Genomic DNA, 26713 nt, shown 5'->3' on the forward strand with positions numbered 1-26713 from the left:
CCTTTCCTTTCCTTTCCTTTCCTTTCCTTTCCTTTCCTTTCCTTTCCGCCCCTCTAGGAAAGAAGCGTGCTTGGATCCCAGATGAGAAAGAAGCTTACGTTGAAGTGGAAATCAAAGAAAGCTCCGGTGGCAAAGTCACTGTGGAAACCAAAGATAAGCAAGTAAGCAAAATACCTTTCCTTTTCCGAGAGCCAGCAAGTGTGTGCAGAGGGGGGATACGCGTGACAAGATCACGTCTGGACGTAGCCAAGCTCTCCCTGAGAGCCCATCCACGCTCAGCAGTCAGTTGTCCCCTGAGGGCTGGCCGTGCTGTTTGTCACACCGCAGTGTGTCGGCACACGTAGGCCAATGACTTTCTGAGCATGCCAACCGTTCAGCATCCCCCCGCCGAGGGGCTGCTTTCAAACCCACTTTACCAGGCGAGATGGGTGGACGGGACAGCGGGCCGACTCCAGCACAGCCCCTTGTGCTGCTGAACTGTTGCTTTGCTAACCTCGAGGGTTGAAACCAGAGGTAAGGAGCCAAGTCCTGCTTGTTTTAGCCTGAATTTGCAGCGGAGACAGCGGTGCTGTTGGGGGAACAGGCAAAGAACAGCTGTGCAGGGGCCATCACCGTGCCACTCGCTGCGTGAACATGACTGAAGATCTGTTCTTTGCCAAATGCTAGTGTAGTGTTGGGCACTGAGGGCCTGATTCTGAGCCCTGTGCTCCCTCCCGCAGCCCAGTGGCTGTTCCCACCGCTGCCATGGGGAGCAGGGCTGAGGCTGGCAGGCTGAGGCGATGCAGCTACAGCTCCGCAGCAGTGGGAGGAAGGCAAAACAGGCAGCCATCAGCTGGTATTTCTCAAGATAACATCCATTATGAATAGCCACAAATGGGCTTAATTAATATTCCCTTCTCGGCTATGGGAGTTGCATGCCCGTGCAGCGTTGCTGCTGTGCAGAGACTTGCACTGGTGTAAAATGGGGAAAAGAACAAGGTGCTGGCCTGGCAGTAAATGATAGACGTAGATGTTTTTATTTCTTGTCTAGTCTTAATGACACTGAGAGGTGCTCATGTCTGCCCAATTTAAGTGTACGCAATTGCCTATGAAAAGTTTAAAGGTTTTAAAAAGATTTTGGTCTGAAATTGGGGGAAAAAAAAGAAAACATTTTTCCCTCCATGAAAGATAATTTACTGTGGAGGAGGGTGTCAATTTGAAAGGTTTATTGTGCTGTTTAAAATGCTCTGGTTCGAGATCTTCAGATTATGCAAACAAAAAAGTTTCCAAACCCTTTTTGCTGTTCCCTCTTGAAACTATTTTTCTTAAATTTGTCATGGATTCGCAAAATCTCAAGCTATACCTGCTGCCACTGGATCCAGGCTTCCAACAGAAACAGTTTCAAGAGAGAAACCCCACCCTTGTTCTTCTATTCACTTTCTGGCTTTTAACACCTAACACCTTTTAACATCACATACTCAATACCTTTAAAAAGATCTCTCGGAAAGATTTTGTTTCATATGCATTAACAAGCCCGTTTGCTAAATCCAGCTCCTTCCATCCAGATTGTAAAGCGATAGTTTCCCAGGGCTTGGATTTACGGGATTAAATAGACCCAGCTAGAAGTGGTGGGGTTTCATTTCAGCTGTTTGCCCAAACAACCAGAGACCCCTCTGGTGGGCTGAGGGGTGCTGAGCACCTCACGGGGCCAGTGCAGTGCCATTTCCCCTGTCCCGTGTGTGGCCATCCTGGTGGCACCCCTGGGAGGGCAGAAGGAGGTGGCGCCTGCAGGGGAAAGTCTGCACAGGGGAGCTGGGACAATGAAGGGTTGGAGGTTGGGGGGTGGCATCTTGGTGCCCCCAGGCTTGGAGCCCTTCTCAGCTGTGTCCCTGGGGAGGAACAGGTTTGGGGCTGCTCCTCCCAGCCTGGGGCCCCACCACCCTGCCACCCCAAAATGGAGGGCAGCCTGTTGGTCTGGGGGAGAGGGTCCTGGAGCCAGGCCCAACGCCCCCATCCCTGCTCTGCCAGACGCTGGTGGTGAAGGAGGACGAGGTGCAGCCCATGAACCCCCCCAAGTTTGACATGATTGAGGACATGGCCATGCTGACACACCTCAATGAGGCCTCCGTGCTCTACAACCTCAAGCGCCGCTACTCCCACTGGATGATCTACGTAAGCCACTGCCGCCCGGGGGGACCCCGCCACCCTTGCCCCGCCATGAGGGGAATGGGTGCTGGGGCTCCCCTGCACCTCAGCCGCCCCCTTCCTGCCCGCAGACCTACTCGGGGCTCTTCTGCGTCACCATCAACCCCTACAAGTGGCTGCCCGTCTACACCGCTCCCGTGGTGGCAGCCTACAAGGGGAAGCGGCGCTCCGAGGCTCCCCCTCACATCTACTCCATCGCCGACAATGCCTACAATGACATGCTGCGCAGTAAGGGCCCGGCCGGACACCACGGCGAGCGCTGAGGCGGCGGCTGTGGGGCTGGGGGGAGGCTGAGGCACGAGGGGGGCACTGCCGCCAGCCTGGGGGGTGAAAATGGTGGAGTGGGCAAAACCTTCGGGCATCCCCACTGACTGCCTGCTCCTTCCCTTGCAGACCGAGAGAACCAGTCCATGCTCATCACGTAAGTCTCTCCCTGAGCCTCCCGCCCCCGTCTCGCCCCCGGCCGCCATCCAGCTGCCCTCAGGAGCAGCACCCCCTGCCTCAGCAGGGCCCCCGGCACCTCACCCCCCCCCCCCGGCAGCTGTCAGCCCGTCCCACGCCAGGTGACAGTGCCAGGCTGCCCCGCACCCCAACAGCTGCCACCGGGCTCCCCGTCCGCCCATCCCTGGACCATGGCGGGCAGAGATGGAGACTGAGGCTGGAGGGAGATGGCAGCATCGGCAGGCGGAGGGGCGGCGGGCGATGTGGGAGGATGTAGGCCAGGTTAATTTCAAGTGACATATAGATAAGGGCTATATAAAGGACTCTAAAGGACCCCCGGCCGCTGCCAGGAGCCACGGACATTTTTAGCCTCGGCCATAGCCTAATTAGGTAACGCAGGGGCTGAGGAGAGATGCTTGGCTCTGGTCCTGCGGCACTGCGCTCCCCAGCTCCCCCCGCTCTTTGTCATCTGGGATTACAATAGGGGAGCGGCTATCTATAGGGATGAGCTCACCGGGCCTGTGCAGCCAGCAAGCCAGCCAGGCCCTATGCTCATCAGCCCCGGCGTGGGCACAGCCCGGGCAAGATCAGCCCCGCCGCAGCACCCTGGCTGTCTCCAATATCCCCCAACAAAGCGGGGCGTGCTGAAACCAGCCAGCACACGGCCCCGCGCTGATCCGGGACAGCTGAAGCCCCGGGGTGAGGGCTGTGTGCCCGCCAGACAACGCTCGGCACCGCCTCGGTGTCTGCTGGCACCCCCTGACAGCTGGCTGCGTGCGGCCCCGCAGCAGAGGCAGGCAAAGCCCAGGTTGGCGGTGGGTTTGCTCTGGAGGACATGGAGCAGGGTTTTGCTTGCCTCTGCGGGGGTCCGAAGGACAGCACGTTCGCCCTCGCCTCGAAAACTGCTGCCCAGGATGGCAAGTTGATAGCCCCGTCTCTCCCTGGTACTCTGCTTCTCCTACCTAGCATGATGTGTGGGGTGGCTGGGCAGCCCCGGCAGGTTGGCAGGGTCTCTGTTTGAAGTGTTTTTGCCTGTTCTTTGCCTCATGTCCTTGATCTGTGTATTTCTGTTACTCTAAGCGGAGAATCTGGTGCTGGTAAGACTGTAAACACCAAGCGGGTCATTCAGTACTTTGCCATTGTCGCAGCCTTGGGCGACACACCGGGCAAGAAATTAGTAAGACCCTCTTTTGAAAGAAATTCTTGCTGTTTTCTTCCTTTCTTCTTCTTCTTTTTTTTTTTTTTTTTTTTTTTCTTTTCTTTTCTTTTTCCTCGTTTTTCTCCCTTCCCTCTTTCTTTTTATTTTTTTTTCTTCCCCCAACTTTTTGCATTTGGAAGCGTGTTTTGGTCTGACGCACCCAGGGCTTGGCTTTTCCCTGACTTTTGAACAAGCAAGGCTTGAAACAATCTTGCTCAAGGGGGAATGGATGTTTTTTTTAAGTGGCTGCTCAGACTGAGCAGCCTGGAAGAGGTGCGTTAGATGTCCTCTTCATCTTCTCTTCCTTCTTCCACACCACACAGATCTTCTTAAGGACCATTAAAGAAATGGAGTAAAGCTGCCATTACCTACCTTGTCTCTTTTAAGCCTTGCTTTTCGTCCTTTTCTCCTTTTTACTTTTCTCTTTTGTTCATCTTGACCCTTTTCTACCTTGTGCTTTTCTTGCTTTTGTTTTGATTCTTGCATTTCTTTGGTGCTGGTTATTTTTGAGCTGCTCTTGCAATTGCTTATTTCTTCTTGACACGTTGAGGCTTCCTTTACAGAAGCAAACTGGCTGCGTTAGGTATCAGACAAGCCATACTTCAGCATTATTTTCTTTACTCTTCTTTGGGTTTGGATTTAACTGTTCTTGCTTTTTGATGCATTTCTTCATTTTCTTGAGCTAATCTATTTAACAACTTTTTGGCATCTCTTAAAAAATTTAATCCTCCCATTTTTTCTTGGACGGTTTTTGACACTAAATGGCCGTGTCCTGCTTTTCTGACCATGCTTCTTGTGGTTCTTGCTTGGCTTTTCCAGATTCTAAAGACAATTTTCTTTCTTTTCTCTAGGCAACTCTTGCCACTAAAACTGGGGTAAGTGTTATGGACTCTTAATCTTTAACGCTGAGGGCAAAGTTCAGCTGCACCAGAGCTACAGCAGGACAACAGGGAATGCCGATGTGGGGCAGCAGTCCTGGCTCAGCCATTTCAGCAGCGCAGTTCAGTGCCCTTGGCCCCCAGCTTCTCCATCCAACACTGAGGGGTGGCTTTAGCTGATGCACGTGGCCAGCTGCGTTCATGCCCTGTTGGGTGGGGGATGCTTGTTAATACGTGAGGCTCAGGCCACTCAGGAAAGCTATTACTAAGAGCCAGCTAGTTGGAGGACTGAGCCTGTGGTTCTGGGGCGGCCCATGGGGCAGCCCCCCTGGCATCTCGCAGGCAATTTTTGATGAGATTAAATTTAAATACAATAGATCAAAGGATATCCAAGAGACAAGATAGAGTTTGCCAGTAAAGCCGTGATTCACAATAGCTCCCTGTCTCTTTTGCCCTTTACATGCCTGGAGCTGCAGAGGTGGGGACCAGTTGTGGCCCCAGCCTTGGAAGCCCAGAGCTGGTGTTTTGCCCCCAGCAGGAAGGCAGGGTGAGCTGTCTTGGTGTCAGGGAGCGGGCACTGAAAGGCTCTCTCCTGACAAATCCTGCAGGTGTCTATGCTACGACACTCCGCTGCTGTTGTCAGACCCCACTGTCCTTCCTGTGATTTGGCAGGAGTTTCCCTCTGTCTTCTAATTCTTTTCCTGCTTTGTCTATGTTAGGTGATGACTGTCTCTGTCTCTTTGAACTATGTGTATGAAACATGAATAGAAAAACAAGGTTATGGGGAGATAAATCTTGGGATTTTCTCCAAAGAGCTCCAGAGAGTTCAGAAGATGATGCCAGCTGGGACCTGCAATGTGTCCCCCTGTGGCCCTGCTGTGCATTTTGTTAGCACAGGGAGTCAAGCTTCTTTTCTGCATCTCTTTATTTGCAATTTGCTGTGATTGGAAATCTCCAAGATTTGGTTTGGTGGAAGAGGAAATGCCTGGCAAAGAGCCTGAAATGCTTCAGACTGCTGTGGTGGCAATGTGTGCTTGCTCTTGGTTTGCATATTGCAGCAGCCTAGGAAAGGGGCTAAGGACCTTGTGCAGAGAGGCAAGTTTAGGCAAGGAGAATCTTGGAGAGAACTTTGCTGCAAAATCCATCTCTTCTGCCCCTAAATCCAGCTGCATCCCCTCATGAGAAGAGGAAAGGCCCCAGAAACAGCAGGCTCTTAAGACAGTTAATGAGCATAGCATGCAGACGGGACAAGGAGCCTCATGCTCCCTTTCCCTGCAACATTGGTGACAGATCCCCTCCAGCTGGGCGGGAGCTGACATATCCTTTGGTTTTGTTTTCCAGGGAACCCTCGAAGATCAAATCATTGAGGCTAACCCAGCTATGGAAGCTTTTGGCAATGCCAAAACCATAAGAAATGACAACTCCTCGCGTTTTGTAAGTGTCGTAGGAAGACAGAGTGCTGATGTGCAGCATTTATGTAACTGAATGCATCATCTGCGGTATTTGTGCTTTTGTTCAGGAGAGTATCTAGCTGCAGAGCAGACACCTAGCTCTTCCTCTAGTGGGGTTGGACTGCTAGGGCCAGGCTTCTGCTGGCTAAGTCAGCGTAGCGGGTGGTGTGGTGGTCAGTGTGAATTGCCCGTGTCACAGCCTGGGGCTGCAGTCAAGTCCCTTACAAGACCAAAGCTGAGGGGCCAGAAAGCACAGCTTGGAGTGCTGGAGCTGGGGCAGACAGGCATGCCACTTCCAAGCAGTATCAGCCCTTTTGCTAAGCCCAGACTGGGTCTGCACTGGGATGTGGAGCTCATTGACCACAGGTGGCATTGATGGCTATTTGTGTGCCTTAGGAGGAAAGGAGGGGCTCAGGGGCTGAGGTTGCCCAGCACACGATGAACAGGAGACTGTGGACAGATCAGTGTCATACTGCCCTGCAGGAGGAACAGGCTTGAGGACAGGGATTTATCTGCTGTGAGTGGAATTTCTGCCTACCCAGTGTTTAAAGACCTAAGCAATACTGACTGACCCTCAGCACATTACAAACAAGAGAACCTCACCACCCTATCCCTCACTGAGCACAGTAATTTGCCTGGCATCAGCAGAAACTGAAGAAGTGGGGAATTACCAGTGTCCTGTAGCTATCTGAGGTTTCTAGGAGCTGCCTGGAATCGTGCCTGTGTAGCCAAGCCCAGTGCTTACCTCCTTGTAAACATTTTCAGGGCAAGTTCATCCGCATCCATTTTGGCCCCTCAGGGAAGCTGGCCTCTGCAGACATCGACATCTGTGAGTAACACGTGCCAGCTGCAGCGGGGAGGGATTTCTTTCTCACTATTTCTGCTGATGCTGGGTCAGCTCCAGGGAAAAGCAAGCCGTCCTTTAACCCCTCTGCCCTATTTGCTTCTAGATCTTCTGGAAAAATCAAGAGTGATTTTCCAGCAACCCAAAGAGCGAAGCTACCACATCTACTACCAGATCCTCTCTGGGAAGAAACCAGAGCTGCAAGGTAAAGCAGCCAAAGCTGCAGCATAGCCTTTACAGTGTGGCAGCTTGAAAAGAGCCAGAAAGAGCTCTGTTGTCAGGGTCCTGCTCTCCACAGAGCTGAGCAAACCCAGCTTACCATGCAGGTATGGTCCTCAAATGCTTTGATGGCTGTGCAGGGCTGTAGAATTGTTGGATAATTCAGGGTAGAAGGGATTTCAAGATGTTGTCTAGTCTGGCCTCCTTTATCTTCACAGACTGAGAAACCAGTCACTTCAGTCTGAAAATTAAAGCCCTTTCTGCAACTGTCTGGGAGCAGGGCAGACATATCCTAAATGTGTTCCCCAGGACAGTCTCAGCTGACCGTGAATTTGCCCTGGGGCCACTCTTGTGCTCTGGGCAGCCCTGCCCTCCAGGTGCCAGGTTGCACAGAGTGCACAGGAAACCTTTGCCCACTGCAGAAGGATGGCTGGCACGATGCCCTGGGGTGGTCAGCCTTTTGGCTGCAGGCTCTTGAGCCTGCTGCTGGCTCCAGTACGATACCTTATTAGGTAGTTCTGGAGAGCTGTGCTGAGCAGTAATCTTATCTGGTGGTCACAAGGGCATGGATGGCCTCTTCTAAATCAGTCTACACCCAAGCCATCTCCCAAGATAGCAAGCAGGAGGGATTGACCCATATGAGGGCCTGCCTGGGCTTGCAGAGATTGTCCCACTGGTTGGTGCCATCTAGTTGAGGCCACTGCAGCCTTACCTCTTCATCTACATCCAGTGTTACCCCTCTTTTACCCAGCTTCATCTCTGTCTGTCTGGCCTCACCCCCTGCATGTCTCCCCCCTTACAGATATGCTGCTGCTCTCCCTCAACCCCTACGACTACCACTTCTGCTCTCAGGGCGTAACAACTGTGGACAACCTGGATGATGGCGAGGAACTCATGGCAACAGATGTACGTGCTCTTCCTTCATGCCACAGAACCAGAAGTGGGGGCCTTAGGGAGGGCACGGCCTCACAACCATGCTCATAAGGGCATGTCCTGGCTTTTCTCTGTCCTTCTCTTAATTAGCTATGAGCTCCCTCTGGTTCACTGGCAGTTGCTCTGCATGTGCTGTGAGCCTACAAGAGATGGCAGGGTGACTGATCCCCTGAGAACAACCTCTTCCATGCACAGAAGGAACAGGAAGTCTTTGCAGTAAGAAGAGCCTGTAACGCATAAACACTTCACAGGGCTCCCATGAGAAAATGAGTAATACGGTCCCTAGACCTCAACTCAGAAAACCTCCTAGTTGTGGATGCTAGGCTAGTCTTTTGGTTTTCAAATGGATCTTGGGAGAGTTGAACTCACATTCGAAATCATGTGGAGCAGGATTGCTCAGCTAAGCACCCACCAACTAGAGCATCCCACCCCACTCAGCCAGTAAAGACTCAGGATAGGGAGAGCACCTTAGGAGGCATTAGGTGTGCCAACCTCATCTCAGATCCATGACTTTGTCCTGTTTATGCTGCTTTGTCTCTCCTCAGCATGCCATGGATATCTTGGGCTTCAGCAATGATGAGAAATACGGCTCCTATAAAATAGTGGGCGCCATCATGCACTTTGGCAACATGAAGTTCAAGCAAAAGCAGCGGGAAGAGCAGGCAGAGGCTGACGGCACTGAAAGTAAGTTTTTATTATTATTATTATTATTATTATTATTATTATTATTTCTCAATGATACCAGATTCACCCAGTTTGGCCTTGACATGCAAAACTCTCTGAGATCAGACTGTGATAACACCCCTGGTCTGGTCTGTGAAGGTCCGTGATCACGATCCCTAGCAGTCAGATCCTCAGCGGTAGGTCTTTGGACCTACTTTGGGTACACAGAGGGGCTTGTCTATAAGCAGACATTTTTGGGGATGGACTCTTGCAAAAAGTAGGTGTTCTCATTTGCATCAGACCTGTCTCAGCCACAGCCCATCACAGAGCTGTGATTATTTGCTGGACAGATATCGAGAAACCTGCCAGTACTTTACCTTGTTCAGTGTTCTCATGCCCTTGCTCACCAGGATTGTGAACACAGGGTTCTGCTGCTACCTCGTAATTAAAGAAGATTGTGATCTAGTAGAAATTATTTCCCTACAGAGCTGTTTTTCTTGCTACAATCTACTATAAAGAGTCTATGAAAGATAAGTGAGAAAACCACTTTTCATCTGATCAGTTGAAATTTTCCACATGGGAATCCAAGCTCTCACTGGAAAATGCATAGAGATTCCCAGATCGAGAAGACTGGAAACCATAGTGGGGGCAGCAGGTCTGTTAAGGCTATCTCCAACAAACTCTAACTTCTCAGGCAGGAGGTCCAGACTTTAAAAGTAAAATATGATACCCAAAGTATGAAATCACACTACAGAGACTGGAGCAGATTATGAAGCAAGTGGATAAAATGGTATAGTTAGTGTTGATCAGCAGAAGAGCTGGTAATATATATATATTTTTATGGCTTACTGGCTGGCTTCCTCATGCCTTCTAATTGTTTTTCAGGTGCTGACAAAGCTGCCTACCTCATGGGAATCAGCTCAGCTGACCTCATCAAGGGGTTGCTCCATCCTCGTGTGAAAGTGGGCAATGAATACGTGACCAAAGGTCAGAATGTGGAACAGGTGGGTGTGCCAGGACACAGGCTCCCTGCTCACCGGTATGTGTCTCCTCTGTGGTCAGGTCCATTGTGTAATGTTTTCTGTACAGGGTGCATCGTGCTTCACTTCACTCTCTTGGGTTTGGGAAGAGACTCTAGAGTGGCATAACAAAATGTGTCTACAGTTACTGGCTTTTAGTAGCCAGGTGGCAGGGCTGGCAGATAATTTTGGGTGTTAACCAGGGCTGGAGTTTCAGTTCAGTGTCTTTGCAATGTGGGCTGGATCACAGCCAGAAGAAATCCAAATTCTATGGATCTGCTTCAGAGTCAGTCCCAATCCCATAAAGAGTTCAGCTCTGGACAGTAGAAATCTCATCTAAATCACTGATCTTGTGGGAAACTCAAATGCAGCAAAAATGCATCCTGTCGGCCACATCACAGTTAGGAATCTAGACCTGGCACAGGTGGTCCAAGCTGATCCCCAAGTAAAATTTAAGAGGACCTTATGGACTGGAGTCCTATCCAAAGTCAGTGAGGTGTAGTCTCCAGCCATGCACAGGGCTTCTGATGGTATCACTTGGGACTGAGTCTGTATCCCAAGACCTTGGAGGCTGTCTCAGTGCTCAGCAGGCCAGGGGTGCAAAAACATGCTGGTGAGCATGTGAAAGCTAATCTCTGAGCACGTACGGTATCCGCGAACTCCCTAGATCTGTCAGTCTGTCCCCTCTGCTTACTAAGAAGAGTTATTTTCTGCAGCCTATTCCCTACAAAAGCAGGGAGAAACATGAGTGCTTGTGACCTCATCTCTATTTGCTTCGGCAGGTTGTCTATGCTGTGGGAGCCCTGGCTAAAGCCACCTACGATCGTATGTTCAAGTGGTTGGTGACTCGGATCAACAAGACCCTAGACACCAAGCTGGCCAGACAGTTCTTCATTGGAGTACTGGACATTGCAGGCTTCGAGATCTTTGATGTGAGTTCTGTAGGCCCTCTGCAGTCAGGGGAATGTTGTAATGAGACAGCTAGGTCCCCTAGTGTCTGACAGCTCTATCTCCTACAGGAAACTCTTGGCCTTGATTAAAAAAAAAAAAAAAAAAAAAAAAAAAAAAAAAAAGAGCTCTTGCATGAATTCATTTGTCTAGAATAAACAAGTAGCTCACTACTACTGTTCTAACATTGCTGTGGGCCCATCTCCAGTGAGCTCCTGGCTACTTGTTCATGTAGCAATCCAGCTGATCCTAGCAGAGATTGCTCTTCACACCCAGACAAAGCAGAACAATGACTCCATTCACCTCTGGAGCTCCTGCTGAAGCAGGTTGGTTTTGTTCTTGCAGTTCAACAGCTTTGAGCAGCTGTGTATCAACTTCACCAACGAGAAGTTGCAGCAATTCTTCAACCACCACATGTTTGTTCTGGAACAAGAAGAATACAAGAAGGAAGGCATTGAATGGGTCTTCATTGACTTTGGCCTGGACCTGCAGGCTTGCATCGACCTGATTGAGAAGGTAAAGCATGAGCCAGGCCACAAAATTGGTATTTGTGGTAGGCAGCTTGTTTGCAAAGACTAAAACAGTGAGAGGTGCTCTGCTACCAAAAATGAAGCAAGTCCCTCCCCCAGTCAGTAGCAAGTGCACAACGTGGTTTTCCCTGCAGTTATAACTCTGAACCTGCAGCTCATTAGACCCTTTTTGAGACAAATTTTGGCTTTGTAAAATCATGGAAATTCCGTTCCTACTCACTGGTGAGCCTGGTGGGGCCTACTCACCTGGTGGGGCCTTTTCCTCTAGAGAACAGTGATCTCTGCCCCCTTTTCCCCACCCTCATTGCTTCTCATTGGGGTGTTTACTGATTCAGAGCAGCTTGTATTAAATCTTGGAAACTTTTCATGGAGGAAAACCGTCTTTTTTTTGGAAAGGGGCACACCTGCCAGGGTACAGGAGAGGGCCTCCCCTACAATAGAATGGACCTGGGCAAGACCCACATCTTGCAGGCCTGGCCAGTCCCACTCTGACTGGCTGGAAAACAGCAGCAGACCATACAGCCTGAGATACACAAGAGGAGCAGTGAGAGCTTGCCCCATGGTAGATGTCCTGCACTATTTGTCTGAACGAGGACAGGACCTCCCGGGTGAGACCTTGCCTCACCTTGCCCAGGAGCACAAAGAATCCCCCGTTCTGGGATGGCACCTGGCAACACTGAACTCAGACCTCTGTATACCACCTTTTCCCTGCAGCCACTGGGAATCCTGTCCATCCTCGAAGAGGAGTGCATGTTCCCAAAAGCCTCTGACATGTCGTTCAAAGCTAAGCTCTACGACAACCACATTGGGAAATCACCCAACTTCCAGAAGCCCCGTCCGGATAAAAAGAGGAAATACGAGGCCCACTTTGAGCTGGTGCACTATGCTGGTGTGGTACGTCCCTTGTCAGCACTTCTGCAGCACTCGCACTCCTCCTGCACAGCGGTGCTTACCTTTGCCTCTCTCATTTGCTGATAGGTGCCCTATAACATCATTGGGTGGCTGGACAAAAACAAGGACCCCCTGAATGAGACAGTGGTGTCCGTCTTTCAAAAATCCCAAAACAAGCTCCTGGCCTCCCTTTACGAGAACTATGTGGGCTCCACTTCAGGTGAGGAACAACTTCATCCTCCTCCTAGCTGTTCCTCCCTCCCTCTGTTTACAGCAAAGCCTTATCACGCACACACCCAGCTGTGGGCGCAGCATTCCTGCACCTAGCAGCCTGGGCAAAGGGAAGACCCGCATCAGCTCTGGATAAGCAGTGCTGGCTTAGGGGCTTTAGGTGGGTGGGCAAGACCAAGCTGAGCCTGTGCAGTGCTGTCCTGGTGGCCCTGCCAGAGACAACATGGGATGTGTGAAGGGCAGTCCCGTCACCCAGAGCTGGGAGCTGTGGGAGCAGTTTTTGGCAGTTTAAGGCTTTGCTCCACAGTGTGCTGATACCATCTCCACTTTACAGAGAGCAGGGGCTGTGGGCATTTCACTGACGTTTTCATTGCGGGTTTGCTTGTGGTGCTCCTGAGTCCTCCAAAGCAAGCTGACATGTAATTATTTGTCATTAATTGCATGTTTTGTCATGTAATTAATCAGTATCTCAACCCTACAGAGGAACCTCACAAGCCAGGGACCAAGGAGAAACGTAAGAAGGCAGCTTCCTTCCAAACAGTGTCCCAGCTACACAAGGTAAGAGCCAGGCCCTCATCCAAGCCCATGAGGGAAGCATGTTCAGAGCACCCCAGTATCAACCCCACTTCCCTTCCAAGACTCCAGGGTATCTTACACACCAGCTCCTGGGCCTTGAAGAACCCCAAAGCCTCCAGAGAGTTGTCTTGGCTAGGCAAAAGCTCCTGAATATCTTTTTGCCCCTGGCAAAGGTTGGCTCTGATCCTGGCAGAGGCCCTGTCCCCATGCTGCTAGGGAAGGACACGAGGCTCCAGGCTGGGAGAGCGACGGCTCCCTTTGAGCTGGGGCTGGTGCTGCTTCTGCCCGCGTGATGCCTGTGCTGCCCGGCAGCTCCTTCACCTTTGAGAGAGCGGCAGTTAAGACTTGTAGTGATGTTTAGATAATGTATTACATGAACATCACTTTAAGTCTGTGCTACTTCTCTCCTCATTCTTGTCGGCGGGAAGGCCAGCCTTTGGGCAGAAGAAAATGGAGGAGCATCTTACAGGTCTCTGAGCAGGCGGCTCGCTGTTCTCCTGTTCAGGGAGAACTATGTGACAGCTCAGGATAGCACACACCCCTCATCCCATGCTCAAAACAGGAGTTATTTGTCCACCCCTGAGCTTAAGCAACTGAAAAACAGCTCAGGGGTGTCTGTGAGCCCAAAGTTGTGTCCTGCTGCGACAACCTTATGGTTCAAAGAGAGCAGCATTTCTGTGAGGTCCACTGACAGCTCTGGTAGCCAAGGAGTTTCCTGAGGGCAAGGTCCCTGACCCAGCCCTGTCCAGGGAAGCATGTGATTTTCTTCCTTCTGGACAAGTCACAGACCTTGGGGAAGGTGTCTGTGGTTAGAAGTTGCCCCACACTGGGGCTTTCCAGAGCTGGTCCTGGACAGGCTGAGCCTCTGAGGAGGGAAAAGCTGCCTGGAAAGACCAGAGATGCAGATATCTTTTCCACAAGAAAAGGTAGAGCCAGGAGTCATCCCAGGATTCAGGGACCATGATGGTGCTCTGCAGGGCTCTAACCCCAGAGACCCAATCCCACAGTCCAGCCAGGACTTCAGGGCACGCAGGCCTTGAAGCAGATGTTCACAGAGCAACCCCCATGAGCCAAACGTGGGACAAAGCTGGCTTGGCAGGGCCCTGTCATGGCCAGAGGGCATGGGCAGCACTGTGCAGTACAGGGAAAACACAATGAGATGTGGGCTGCAGGGAGTGTAGATGCCAGCATTGGACTTGCAGGGTGCTGAAGGGAGGGGTGGTGGACACCAGCAGAGGTGTATGCCAGAACTGTGCTCAGTCCTGTGTTCCTGGCTCTTCCCTTTAGCCAAATTTTACTTAAAAATACTCGCAAAGCATCTGGCTCCTCTTTGACACAGCAAAACCAGCAGGTGCCTATCGGCACGGCTGCCAGCCCATTTCTCACTGCTGTTGCCCCCTCCTTGGCAGAAGTGGTGCTGCTGTAGGGCAGGGGATGTCCAGGTAGCAGAACAGCACTGAGAGCAGCGAAGGAAATCCCTCCTCTCCCATGAGCAGTGGTAAGGGGCTCACAGGGTCTGCTCTTTCCTGCCCATGGGGGGAAGGTGATGGAAAGAAGTGATGTAGGAGCAGAGACATTGCCTCATGCCTCATCCCCCATGTCTGCCCTACAGGAGAATCTTAACAAGCTGATGACCAACCTGCGCTCCACTCAGCCCCATTTTGTGCGCTGCATCATCCCCAATGAGACAAAGACCCCAGGTATGCATGGGACAAGAGAGCGCCCTGGCAGGTCCCTCGGGTGACATCCCTGCACAGCAGCTGGCAGGGAATCCTTCCCAGCTCTTGCACTCTCCAGCTCCCCAAGTCTTTCCTTGCAGCAGTTCTGCTGCTGCTGAGCCCTGGCCCTATCTCTGTGTGGAAACCACCGTGCCTCTTGCCAGTCTCTTCTACTGGGGAACAAGAGTTCTGCCAGGCTCCCAGCTGGGCTGTGTGCTGGCAGTTGGGCTGCCTTGCGCTTGTCTGGCACCAGGCACAGATAAATCTTTCAGACCAACTTCTGTCCCGTGGGGCCTAGGCCGCAGCCCTGGTGCTCATCATAGGCTTGCAAGACAGGTTAACACCCCTGCTCAAAACCAGAGGCAGTTTGCAGAGTTCAGACCCTTGCTGCAGCGGCACTTCCCCATCTGCTTGGGCTGAGCATCTGCTCCATCCCTGCTCTCCCCACTAGGAGCCATGGATGCCTTCCTGGTGCTGCACCAGCTGCGGTGTAATGGTGTCCTCGAAGGTATCCGCATCTGCCGCAAGGGATTCCCCAACAGGATCCTCTACGCAGACTTCAAGCAGCGGTAAGTGCCTCCTCTCCCCTCGCCAGCTGCCAGCACGTGTTCTGGGGGGAAGCAGGCTGCCGTGGCTCTGACCTGCCCCTCAGCTTGTGCAGGGCTGCTGTGAGCCGCCACCACAGGGTGTGCGCAGCTCAGGACAGCTCTGCTGTTGGCTCTGGGGTGCCAGTCAGGGGTAGTTTGAGGCCTGATGAGACAGCAGGGTTGCTGATATTTAAGATGCTGAATGCAGGGCTGATGCAGGTGGATGGTGGCAAGGCTGAGGACCTCTGATCCTGGTTCTGATTTCCCTTTGCACTTGGGATCCTTATCATTCCCCAGACTGACCCCATCCACCCTGCCTGGGCCGGGTCTGGCCCAGGCAAGGTGAAGCCAGCGACCTCCTCCTGCACAGCCCCCCCTTGGGCACAGGGACTAAGTTCTGGCTGGGATCCCTGGGGTCTGCTCTGCAGTAAAGCCCATGCTTCACCTGGAGCTCCAGCACATGCTGCAGTGACAGCTTCCAGGGGAACTGGCATGGGCTGGGTACAGGGACAGTGACAGAGCCATCAGCTCTGTGCTGGGGTACTCTTGCATGCAGTCCCTCTGCTTTGTGCCTGCAGCTACCGTATCCTGAACCCAGCAGCCATTCCAGATGACAAGTTCGTGGACAGCAGGAAGGCCACAGAGAAACTGCTGAGCTCCCTGGAGCTGGATCACTCCCAGTACAAGTTTGGTCACACCAAGGTGAGGTCAGGCAACTGCTAGTCCTCGAGAGGGAGACCTTGTGGCTCCTGTCTCTCTGCAACCCCAGCTTGCTGTCACTGCCCAGCCTGCTCTCTGCCTGGCCACAGCTCTGCTGAAGCTCTGGATGCTCTGTGGGCTGAGTGTAGCCCCTGAAGGGACTGAGGAGGGCAGGGGGAGAAGCAGGCTGGACAGAAACAGGTCTGAGCAGAAGGTCACTGCTGCCTGAGCTTGTATCATCCAACACAGTGGCTAGTCCCTGCTGGGCGACATGAGGGGAAGGGCACAGGGCCAGGAGATCTGGTGCCCAGCTGTTTCTGTGTCCCGTGTGGGTGAATCTTCAACCAGTACAGAGCGTGGGTGCCTGCCCATGCAGGGCATATTCCTTCTGCTCTGTATATCCCTGCTTTGGGTCATGTTTTATAGGCCTGTCTGACAGGTCACGTCACCCAAGCTCTCTGTCCTCTGTGCCACTGACTCTGTTCTCATGCCCTTGCCTGCAGGTGTTTTTCAAGGCCGGTTTGCTGGGCTTGCTGGAAGAGATGCGAGATGAGCGTCTGGCCAAGATCCTGACCATGCTGCAGGCCAGGATCCGTGGGCACCTCATGCGCATTGAGTATCAGAAGATCATCAGCAGGAGGTAGAGTTTTTGGGGAGGACAGAGCTTTGTGAGCACCTCTTCTTGTTCCCTCTGTGTTTCAGTGGGTTTGGTTTGTGGGTCTTGCCTGTGGCTGGCAGTCAGTGGGAATGGAAAGGATGGAGGCAGACACGCAGGGTCCGGCATAGGCCCGACAGGAGGAGTCACTGTAACTGGGCTGAGGAGAGTTGGTTTCCACTGGAAGGATTCAGTGGGATGCAGATGGAACAGAACTGGCAGCCAGGCCACACCACTCATCCCACCGAGGCCGCTACAGTGTGCTGACAGTGTGCCATTTATGCAACTCTCTGCCATTTGTCCTGCTGGTGGGGAACAGAGCCACCTCCAAAATCCTGCAAAGGCTAGGTCTCTGCTGCAGTGAGGATGGGAATCTACACCCATGACAATGCTGTGCTTGTATCCCTGCAGAGAAGCCCTCTACACTATCCAGTGGAACATCCGGGCCTTCAATGCTGTTAAGAACTGGTCCTGGATGAAGCTGTTTTTCAAGATCAAGCCTTTACTCAAGTCAGCTCAGACTGAGAAGGAAATGTCCAACCTCAAGGAGGAGTTCCAGAAGCTGAAGGAGGCTCTGGAGAAGTCAGAGGCTAAGAGGAAGGAGCTGGAAGAGAAGCAGGTCTCCATGATCCAGGAGAAGAACGACCTGGCTCTGCAGCTGCAAGCAGTGAGTGCCTCACCGTGTGCCTCGCAGCATACAGACACTGCAGGGTCCGTGGGTGGACGAAGGAGCAGAGAGCACCAGATCTCTCCTTCAGCCTCTTGCAGTTCTGAGGCCCACTCATTGCCACAGTCTGTTTGAAGTGCCGTGTTGGTCTCAGTGGAAAGCTGAAGCTACATCACAGACTTGCTGTCTTAGGGCTGCTGTGGGAATTAATGGTCCCCTGGCTCTGGAAGGGATGATCTCACATGGAGGTGGGAGGGATGGGAATGTTTGCTCTCTCAGTTGTGGCTAATTGGTGGCATTTCTGTGTCACAAAGTGTCAGCCCAGTGTTTCCTGCTTCTGGAAAGATGTGGTTGCCATTAGCTCTTCACCCCAGTCAGTGTTGTTGTCCCACAGTCCTGCACGGATCTCCTTCTGATACACCTGAGAACCTCTAGTTTGCTCTGTCCCTTCCACAAGGAGAGCTTGACCCTTAGCCAGGACAGTGTGGTTATCTTGCCAGTATGCTCTTGGGGCGGTGGGTGAGCACTTGCTCTCCTTTGCCTGTCTTAGGAGCAAGACAACCTGGCAGATGCAGAGGAGCGCTGCGACCTGCTGATCAAGTCCAAGATCCAGCTGGAGGCCAAGGTGAAGGAGCTTACGGAGCGTCTGGAGGATGAGGAGGAGATGAACTCAGACCTCACAGCCAAGAAGCGCAAGCTGGAGGATGAGTGTGCAGAGCTCAAGAAAGACATTGATGATCTAGAGATCACACTGGCCAAGGTGGAGAAGGAGAAGCATGCCACAGAGAACAAGGTCAGTAGCCCTTTCTGTAGAGAACAGCCTCATTGCCAAGGGGCCTCAGTGCTTGTGGGGGCACAAAAGAGTATCCCTGGGGACGAGGCTGCTGGTGTGAGGGAGGTGAGGCTGGGCAGAGGGCAAAAAGGCGTGGGAGAGGGCAAAACCCTCCAGTGTCCTGCCTTATTGCATGGGAGTGGAATGAGCAAACGGTTCTGTGCACTGGCAAATGACCTGGGGTTTTGGCAGGAGCCTGGCCAAGTGGAGAGGAGCTGGCTGCTGCTGAGGTGCCGAGCTGCTGCTGAACATGAACTCCTGCCTTTCATGGGCCAGGCTGCTGTACTAGCTTTGCATCACTTGTCTCAGAGAAGATGCACTCAATTTTTGACCTCATTGATCTAGGTTAAAAACCTGATTGAAGAGATGGCTGCCCTGGATGAGATCATCGCCAAGCTGACCAAAGAGAAGAAGGCACTGCAGGAGGCCCATCAGCAGGCCCTGGATGACCTGCAGGCTGAGGAAGACAAGGTCAACACACTGACCAAAGCCAAAGTCAAGCTGGAACAGCAAGTGGATGATGTGAGTCATGGGCCAGTGACAGTGAAGTAGGAAAGGTTTGAGTCACACATCTCCAGGAGAGCACAAAGGCTGCCTCTGAGTGGGGTCTGGAAAGTGTGATCATTAGATCCCTGTTGAATATGGCCAGGTGATAAATAACCCCATTGACAAACTTCCCCTGAACCACGAGGTGGTCCAGAGGACCCCATGGAGAGCAGTCCTGGGCTGAGGGAATGGAACTGGGGTCTAACTGAGAAACAGCTGTGACTCTCAGGGCTGGGTGAAGTTCCCACAGCAATGGGCAAGGGGCAGGTCAGTGGCTACCAGGGGTCCTTTCCCTCCCTAGCCTGTCTCCCTTCATTCTCCAGCTGGAAAGCTCTCTGGAACAAGAAAAGAAAATCCGCATGGACCTGGAAAGAGCTAAGAGGAAGCTTGAAGGAGACCTGAAGTTGACACAGGAGTCTATAATGGATCTGGAGAATGACAAACAGCAGCTGGAGGAGAAACTCAAAAAGTGAGTGAGTGACATGTACTGGGGCTGTGTTCTTACTCTGCCAGGCCAGTGCCTGCTTCTAAACCAAGTGGACACGTGCTCTCTGCAGGGCGTGCTGGGATGTTGCTTTGAGCAGGCCAAGCCAATGGGCTTAGTTTTTCAGGGCACTATGCAGAGATGGCGTGGGAGTTGCTCTCCTGAGGAACTTAGCTGCACAGACAAACAGAACATGGTGCTATAGCGCTCCCTCTGTGCAAGCTTGTCTGGCAGGATCCTAATGCAGAGCTGCGACCTCATGTCCAGTTCTAGCTGGGGAACTGTAGAACAGTACCAAGGGACATCACAGGGAAACCTCAGAGCCAGGCTGTCTGCCAGTATGGCTGCTCCAAGCCTCCTTCAGAGCAGTCCATGCACTGCTCTTCACCCCTGCAGTCACTTTCCTGTTTGGGTTAGTTTGTTTTGACTCTGGATCTGGGTGTCACAGTGCAAGGAACAATGTTCCCCTGGCTTCAGGACCCGGAGAGTCTTGGCAGTACAGTGCTTGTCTGACCAGAGGCTCTGCCTTCTTTCCGTGCAGGAAAGACTTTGAAATGAGTCAACTGAATTCGAGGATTGAAGATCAGCAAGTGATTGAGGCCCAGCTGCAGAAGAAGATCAAGGAGCTCCAGGTATGGTGGGAAGTGTTCTCACAGCCCAGGAGTCCTGAATTCTCATCAGACAGAATGTGTGGGGGGAATCTGCACAGGCTGGTTCCCCTCTGAGCAGGGGGACATCTCTTCAGCAGTGGGACTATGAAAAAAGCTGGCAATGTTAGTTGAAGGAAAGCCCTCAGTCTAAACGTGGTGGACAGAAAGATTAAAGAATGAACTCATGAGTTGAGCACTAGCACCAGCATGAGGAACGGATTCTGGGGTGTAGCTCTTTATCCAGACTAAGATAATAAACACAGTCCCCAAGCTCTCCAGACCAAATCTAGTATGTTGGGCTTCCTTCTAGCAGAGGCAGATGCTCAGATTCAGGCTGTTTGCATGGAGGCTTCCCAGTGATGGTAAGCTAATATCAGCCTGGACGCTGATGGCAGGGTACAGAGGAGAGCAGAAGCTCAGTGAAGTAGGCTACCAGGGAGCACTGGGCACACCGGCCTCTGAGAATCCCAAAGCAGCCCAAGCATTTGCTCTAGGCCAGTGCCTTGCTGCTCCCCAGCATCAGAGGAGATGCCTTGCTCCGTTGTGGGGAGCAAAGATGCTGGAACTTCAGCTGGTGCTTGGAGCATCTGCCTCATCCTGTCTCTGCCAGGCCCGCATTGAGGAGCTGGAGGAGGAGCTGGAGGCTGAGCGTGCTGCTAGAGCCAAGGTGGAGAAGCAGCGGGCAGAAGTGTCACGGGAGCTGGAGGAGCTGAGTGAGCGCCTGGAGGAGGCCGGTGGAGCAACGGCTGCACAGCTGGAGATGAACAAGAAGCGGGAAGCAGAATTCCTGAAGCTGCGGAGGGACCTGGAGGAGGCGACGCTGCAGCACGAGTCCACGGCGGCCGCCCTGCGAAAGAAGCACGCAGACAGCGTGGCAGAGCTGAGCGAGCAGATCGACAACCTGCAGCGCGTCAAGCAGAAGCTGGAGAAGGAGAAGAGTGAGATGAAGATGGAGGTGGATGACCTGTCATCCAACATCGAATACCTCACCAAGAACAAGGTGGGTTCCAGCTCTGTGAAGGGCAGCTCCATCTCCTTTGTGAACAGGTAGCTGTGACTCTGGCATCAGTGCAGCTTGCTGCAGTGTGTTCTGCACGGCCATGCCATTGGGCTGTTGTCCTCTTTGCCATGGCCACGTCCCTCTTACTGAGTATACCTTGTCCCTATGCCACTGTGGCAGTGCTTGCAGGATGTTTTGCTTGTCTGGAGGATTTGGGGAAGACACTACTGGTGAGAGTGACTGCAGAGACCTACTCTGAGCCTAGCAGAGACGTGAGAGCTCTGCCAGGCTCCTCCTCTCTGCATCGTGTGCACGTGGGTTTTACTGAGCAGGGCAGCGAGGTCCGAGGGGGATGCAGTCACTGAGCCCCTCGCAGAGCTGGGTCTCACGTGGGCCTTGCTTGGTGCACGCAGGCCAATGCAGAGAAGCTGTGCCGCACCTACGAGGACCAGCTGAGCGAAGCCAAGTCCAAAGTGGACGAGCTGCAGCGACAGCTGACTGATGTGAGCACGCAGCGTGGCAGGCTGCAGACAGAGAACGGTAGGTGGGGGCCGTGTGGCTGCTCCTGCGCTGGGGCATCCGCGTCAGGAAGCCGTGGTGCAGCTGTGCAGGCTGTCCTGCCTCTCCCACGGGCAAATATCATGGGGAGCTCCGTCTGGCGGGGAGGGGGTGGGGTGTCCATGCTGTGCCTCTGGCCAGGCCTTGCAGGTGCCGTGTGGCTTGGCAAGGGAGGGGACTTCTGCAGTGATGCTGGTTTGACTGGTGCTGGGAGGGACGTTCTGTGATGTCCAGCATTGGAAGGAAGGGCTCCTGGCTGTCTTGCTTCGTCTTCAGCTGCTGAGGGATGCCTCTGCCCATGGGTCCCAGCTTGCCTGACTGGGGACACAACGTGGGGCTGGAGGTGTCCACACAGCTGAAGGCCACAAGCCGTGCGTGGGCTCATGCATGGGTGCTCAGCCCCAGCATGGCTGTTTGGCTCTGTCTGAACCCAGGGGAGCTGAGTCGGCTGCTGGAGGAGAAGGAGTCGTTCATCAACCAGCTGAGCCGCGGCAAGACCTCGTTCACACAGAACATCGAGGAGCTCAAGAGGCAGCTGGAGGAGGAGACCAAGGTGAGGCTGCTGGGGCACGGCTGATCTGAGTGGCTCCAAGTGACACAGGTGTCAGGGGATGGGACACGTGTACCCCTGTGGCAGCAAGCCAGCTTCTGGTACTGATGAGGTGGGACACACGGTACATGCACAAGCCCCTAGCCTTGGGAAAACAATGTCCTCCCCTGCTGCCCCAGCCCACCCCTGCATCCCAGCACGTCCAGGAGCTGCTCCATTCATGAGCTGTCCCTTCCTCAGAGCAAGAACGCCCTGGCCCATGCCCTGCAAGCCTCCCGCCACGACTGCGACCTGCTGCGGGAGCAGTATGAGGAGGAGGTGGAGGCCAAGAGTGAGCTCCAGAGGAACCTGTCCAAGGCCAATGCAGAGGTGGCCCAGTGGAGAACCAAGTATGAGACAGATGCCATCCAGAGGACGGAGGAGCTGGAGGAAGCCAAGTAAGTCACATGCCAGGAGTAGGTTCCTTACAGGTGACAAGTTTCCATTCAGGGATGGATCTTTCCCAGATCCGAGGCTGTTTGAGCAGGCTGTGGCCTTCCCTCCTCAGAGCAGCAGGGTGGGCTGGCGTTTGGGCTGGGAGCGCTCACCCCTTGCTGCTGGCTGCAGGAAGAAGCTGGCCATCCGGCTGCAGGAAGCGGAGGAGGCGGTGGAGGCTGCCCACGCCAAGTGCTCCTCACTGGAGAAGACCAAGCACAGGCTGCAGACAGAGATTGAGGACCTCTCGGTGGACCTGGAGCGAGCCAACTCTGCCTGCGCTGCCCTGGACAAGAAGCAGCGCAACTTTGACAGGATCCTGGCTGAGTGGAAGCAGAAGTATGAGGAGACCCAGGCAGAGCTGGAGGCATCACAGAAGGAATCGCGCAGCCTGAGCACAGAGCTCTTCAAGCTCAAGAATGCCTACGAGGAGTCTCTGGACAACCTGGAAACCCTCAAGAGGGAGAACAAAAACCTGCAGGGTAGGGCTAGGCTAAGGCTCTCCCCTCAGGCTCCCTGGGGCCCTGCTGGCATGGGCAGCCTGTGGCACCCATGTCCTCAGCTCTTAGACAGACGTGTGGTGGGGTGGGCGTCCCTCTGACCTTGGTGCTAAGCCACACGTGGCCCATTTCCTTCAGGCTGGGCTGTGAGGCACTGCATCCCTCTGGGAAACCAGCACAGGTCCTGTCCTCATGGTGGGGACGCTCTGGGCAGATGGACAGTGACATCTGACTGTTGTTTCCAAACGGTTTATGTTTTGCTTCGAGGAGGGCTGTGGCTATGGCTGTGGCGTGTCACTGCCTTGGGAGTGTTGCTCATTGACAAGTGGGTCTCCTTGGCTCCTCACACCTCTCCCATGCCCTTTCTCTCCCTCTCCTTCACCCTGGCTGCAGGGGAGTGCAGCAAAGCCCAGCAAAGGGGGCCGGTGCCCATTCCCCAGGCACAACCTCAGCACCCAGCCTGACGCTCCCGGAGGGGCTGGGGGGATGTAGGCCCAGCCTGGGTGGGGGGATAAGGGAAATCCTGTGTCGGGCTGGCCCCACAGACTTGCCCCTTTACCTTCTGCTGACCTTCCTTACCTTGATCCTGACCTTCTGCTCCTGCCAGAGGAAATTGCTGATCTGACTGACCAGATCAGTATGAGTGGCAAAACCATCCATGAGCTGGAGAAGCTGAAGAAAGCCCTGGAGAGCGAGAAGAGCGATATCCAGGCAGCGCTGGAGGAGGCCGAGGTGGGTCTGTGCTTCCCACCGCTGCTCACAGGTGCCTGCTGCTCCTGAGAGCCCCTGACCCACCCTGCAGTGCCAGTGGGGTGGTGCTGGAGCAGCAACTTGCACCACTCTGGTGATGTGACAGTCCTGAGAGCCAGAGTGCACCCCGGGTCCTGCTCATGGGGGCTGTGCAACCTCAGCAAAGCACCGGGGTGGCTCCCTGCAGCTCTGGGCTAGGGGCTGAGGTGGCCGGAGAGCTTCCCAAGGGGCCCCTTCCCAAGCTGCTGCTGTCTGCAGGGAGCCCTGGAGCACGAGGAGAGCAAGACGCTGCGCATCCAGCTGGAGCTGAACCAGATCAAGGCTGACGTGGACAGGAAGCTGGCAGAGAAGGACGAGGAGTTTGAGAACCTGAGGTGTGTGTGGAGAGGGGACAGGCTGGGCCATCGCTGCGGGGCAGAGCTGGCACCATGCCCACGATGGGACAAGCACGTCTGGCCACAGCTGCGCTGGGCCCGGTGTCCCCAGACAGAGGGGGCTGACACATCGTCCCTCCTGCAGGCGCAACCACCAGCGGGCCATGGACTCCATGCAGGCCACGCTGGACGCTGAGGCCCGGGCCAAGAACGAGGCTGTCCGGCTGAGGAAGAAGATGGAGGGAGACCTGAACGAGATGGAGATCCAGCTGAGCCACGCCAACCGCCAGGCCGCTGAGTTCCAGAAACTGGGCCGCCAGCTGCAGGCTCAGATCAAGGTTGGGCGGAGGGGCTGCTGCTGGCCCTGCTGCTGCCACCAGCTCGGAGCCACCCCTGTCCCCACTGACCCCACGCTGCCCCGCAGGACCTGCAAATCGAGCTGGACGACACCCAGCGCCAAAACGACGACCTGAAGGAGCAGGCGGCCGCCCTGGAGCGCCGCAACAACCTGCTGCTGGCGGAGGTGGAGGAGCTGCGGGCGGCGCTGGAGCAGGCCGAGAGGAGCAGGAAGCTGGCGGAGCAGGAGCTGCTGGAGGCCACCGAGAGGGTCAACCTGCTCCACTCACAGGTGAGGGGCTGCCCACCGCCACCCGAGAGCCAGGAGCCTGTCCGGCACGGCCAGTCCTCGTGGCACTGCCTGTGTCTGCCTGCAGAACACCGGGCTGATCAACCAAAAGAAGAAGCTGGAGGCCGACATCTCCCAGCTGAGCAGCGAGGTGGAGGACGCCGTGCAGGAGTGCCGCAACGCCGAGGAGAAGGCGAAGAAGGCCATCACGGATGTGAGAGCGGGGTGGGGATGGTGGTGCAAGGGTGCCCAGCACCTTCATAGGGCTGAGGGGTGGGAGGGAGAGGGGAGGGTCTCAGAGCTCCTCCATGGAGTCCCTGTGTCTGGCAGGGCTGCCTGGCCTCAGGGTGATGTCTGTGCCCCTGGCCTTGCAGGCTGCCATGATGGCAGAGGAGCTGAAGAAGGAGCAGGACACAAGTGCACACCTGGAGCGGATGAAGAAGAACATGGAGCAGACCATCAAGGACCTGCAGATGCGTCTGGACGAAGCAGAGCAGATTGCTCTCAAGGGGGGCAAGAAGCAGATCCAGAAGCTGGAGGCCAGGGTAAGGAGGTGGGGGGCAGCCCTCAGGTAACACTGGGCTTTGCAGGGCCCCAGATGTGCCCCATTCCTCCTGGTGTGCCATGAGGGGCAGGCCCCATGGACTTGTAAGTCTGGGGTGGCTCAGCCTCAGCTGCAGCTGGGAAAGTGGCGTGGCCTTGGCTGGGGCTGGCCCTGGGTGCCCCTGCCTGGGGAGTAGATCGTGAGCTGGCCTCTGCCTCCCGCAGGTGCGTGAGCTGGAGGGAGAGCTGGACATGGAGCAGAAGAAGATGGCTGAAGCCCAGAAGGGCATTCGCAAGTACGAGCGGCGGATCAAGGAGCTGACCTACCAGGTATGGCAGCACCGGGTACAGCTCCGGCCCTGTTGGCCTCTGGGCCCAGCTCCCACGTCTCAGCCCCCAATGTTATCCAAAACCCCCAGCCCAGCACCCGGGCCCTGTAGGGCAAGGGGCCAGGCTTCTTCCAGCCTCCCCCTGTTCTGCATCCCTCTGTCCCCTTTGGTGGCACCTCCTTGGCTGAGGGTGGGGCACAAGGGGGTCGGCCACATGGCATGGGGTTGGTGGCTTCAAAGGGCCCTGGACCCTCTGGGACTGCTGCTATTGGGGCAGCTGGAGCCTGAGCAGGGCTGAGCGGTCTCACACCAGCACCGGGGTCCTGCTGAGTGGGTCGGGGGCACTTGCAGACTGAAGAAGATCGGAAGAACCTGACACGGATGCAGGACCTGATTGACAAGCTGCAGAGCAAGGTCAAGAGCTACAAGCGCCAGTTCGAGGAGGCGGTAAGTGCTTGTCCCCTGCTCAGCACTCCTGGGGGAGCGCCAGGCAGCGCTGGCCTTCCTGGGGGCTGCCTGGGAGGACTGGCACCGGGGTTGGTGTGGGCATTGCACCCCACACACTCCTCACCCTGTCCACGGCCCCCAGGAGCAGCAAGCCAACTCCAACCTGGTGAAGTACCGCAAGGTGCAGCACGAGCTGGATGATGCCGAGGAGCGGGCCGACATCGCCGAGACGCAGGTCAACAAGCTGCGCGCCCGCACCAGGGAGGTGATCACCTCCAAGGTAAGGCTTGGCCCTGCAGCCCCCCCCCACTGCAGCCGGGGGAGCGGCTGCACAGTGCTGCCAACACCCTTCTGTTTTTCGCCAGCACGAGTAGCAGGAGCCGGGCTGCCTGCCCTGCCTGTCCCCAGCCACCTGCTGCACCTTGGAGGCCAAGGGCTGCAACAGCCGCTGCCAGCTTTGCTCTGAGTGAATAAACGTAGCTCTGCCAGGAGCGGCTCCTTTGTGTCTGTGATGGGTACCGGGGCTGCTGCAGCAAGCAGTGAGGGCTGAGCGGGGGTCTCTGGGGACATGCTTCACAGCCAGGCAGGCGCAGAAGAGACACAGGCCCCCCCAGGCCCTGCTCTACTGTGCTGGTTTGCTCTGGGCCTCAGGAAAAGTGGGAAAAACCCCCACATTCCCCACATCAAAACTCGTCAGCCCATGCTCAGCTAGGGAGGGC

General features: G+C 54.6%; 1 protein-coding gene across 2 annotated transcripts in view; it reads left to right on the forward strand.

Annotated features, from left to right (window-relative positions):
- MYH7B (myosin heavy chain 7B) overlaps positions 1–26482 on the forward strand; it is a 27271-nt gene extending 789 nt beyond the window's left edge. The window contains exons 2-42 of one of the 2 annotated variants that reach the window (XM_035343740.1): positions 58–161; positions 2008–2151; positions 2256–2412; positions 2578–2605; positions 3706–3802; positions 4675–4698; positions 6043–6135; positions 6918–6981; positions 7103–7201; positions 8018–8121; positions 8694–8832; positions 9697–9815; positions 10613–10762; positions 11124–11294; positions 12023–12202; positions 12287–12419; positions 12912–12988; positions 14619–14706; positions 15176–15293; positions 15890–16013; positions 16514–16650; positions 17077–17332; positions 17883–18125; positions 18510–18686; positions 19034–19179; positions 19736–19826; positions 20455–20844; positions 21258–21384; positions 21837–21955; positions 22193–22389; positions 22559–22908; positions 23534–23658; positions 23935–24050; positions 24196–24388; positions 24475–24678; positions 24764–24889; positions 25050–25220; positions 25444–25548; positions 25899–25994; positions 26137–26274; positions 26360–26482. In XM_035343740.1, the coding sequence (XP_035199631.1) occupies positions 58–161; positions 2008–2151; positions 2256–2412; positions 2578–2605; positions 3706–3802; positions 4675–4698; positions 6043–6135; positions 6918–6981; positions 7103–7201; positions 8018–8121; positions 8694–8832; positions 9697–9815; positions 10613–10762; positions 11124–11294; positions 12023–12202; positions 12287–12419; positions 12912–12988; positions 14619–14706; positions 15176–15293; positions 15890–16013; positions 16514–16650; positions 17077–17332; positions 17883–18125; positions 18510–18686; positions 19034–19179; positions 19736–19826; positions 20455–20844; positions 21258–21384; positions 21837–21955; positions 22193–22389; positions 22559–22908; positions 23534–23658; positions 23935–24050; positions 24196–24388; positions 24475–24678; positions 24764–24889; positions 25050–25220; positions 25444–25548; positions 25899–25994; positions 26137–26274; positions 26360–26368 (5729 nt within the window). In that variant the 3' untranslated portion in view covers positions 26369–26482. Of the gene's footprint in view, positions 1–57; positions 162–2007; positions 2152–2255; positions 2413–2577; positions 2606–3705; positions 3803–4674; positions 4699–6042; positions 6136–6577; positions 6670–6917; positions 6982–7102; positions 7202–8017; positions 8122–8693; positions 8833–9696; positions 9816–10612; positions 10763–11123; positions 11295–12022; positions 12203–12286; positions 12420–12911; positions 12989–14618; positions 14707–15175; positions 15294–15889; positions 16014–16513; positions 16651–17076; positions 17333–17882; positions 18126–18509; positions 18687–19033; positions 19180–19735; positions 19827–20454; positions 20845–21257; positions 21385–21836; positions 21956–22192; positions 22390–22558; positions 22909–23533; positions 23659–23934; positions 24051–24195; positions 24389–24474; positions 24679–24763; positions 24890–25049; positions 25221–25443; positions 25549–25898; positions 25995–26136; positions 26275–26359 lie in introns of those variants that run through there. The other variant, XM_035343741.1, reaches the window with a different exon arrangement.
- Positions 26483–26713: the final 231 nt, after the last annotated feature.

Source organism: Oxyura jamaicensis, chromosome 20 (assembly GCF_011077185.1).
Source record: "Oxyura jamaicensis isolate SHBP4307 breed ruddy duck chromosome 20, BPBGC_Ojam_1.0, whole genome shotgun sequence".
NCBI lineage: Eukaryota > Metazoa > Chordata > Aves > Anseriformes > Anatidae > Oxyura > Oxyura jamaicensis.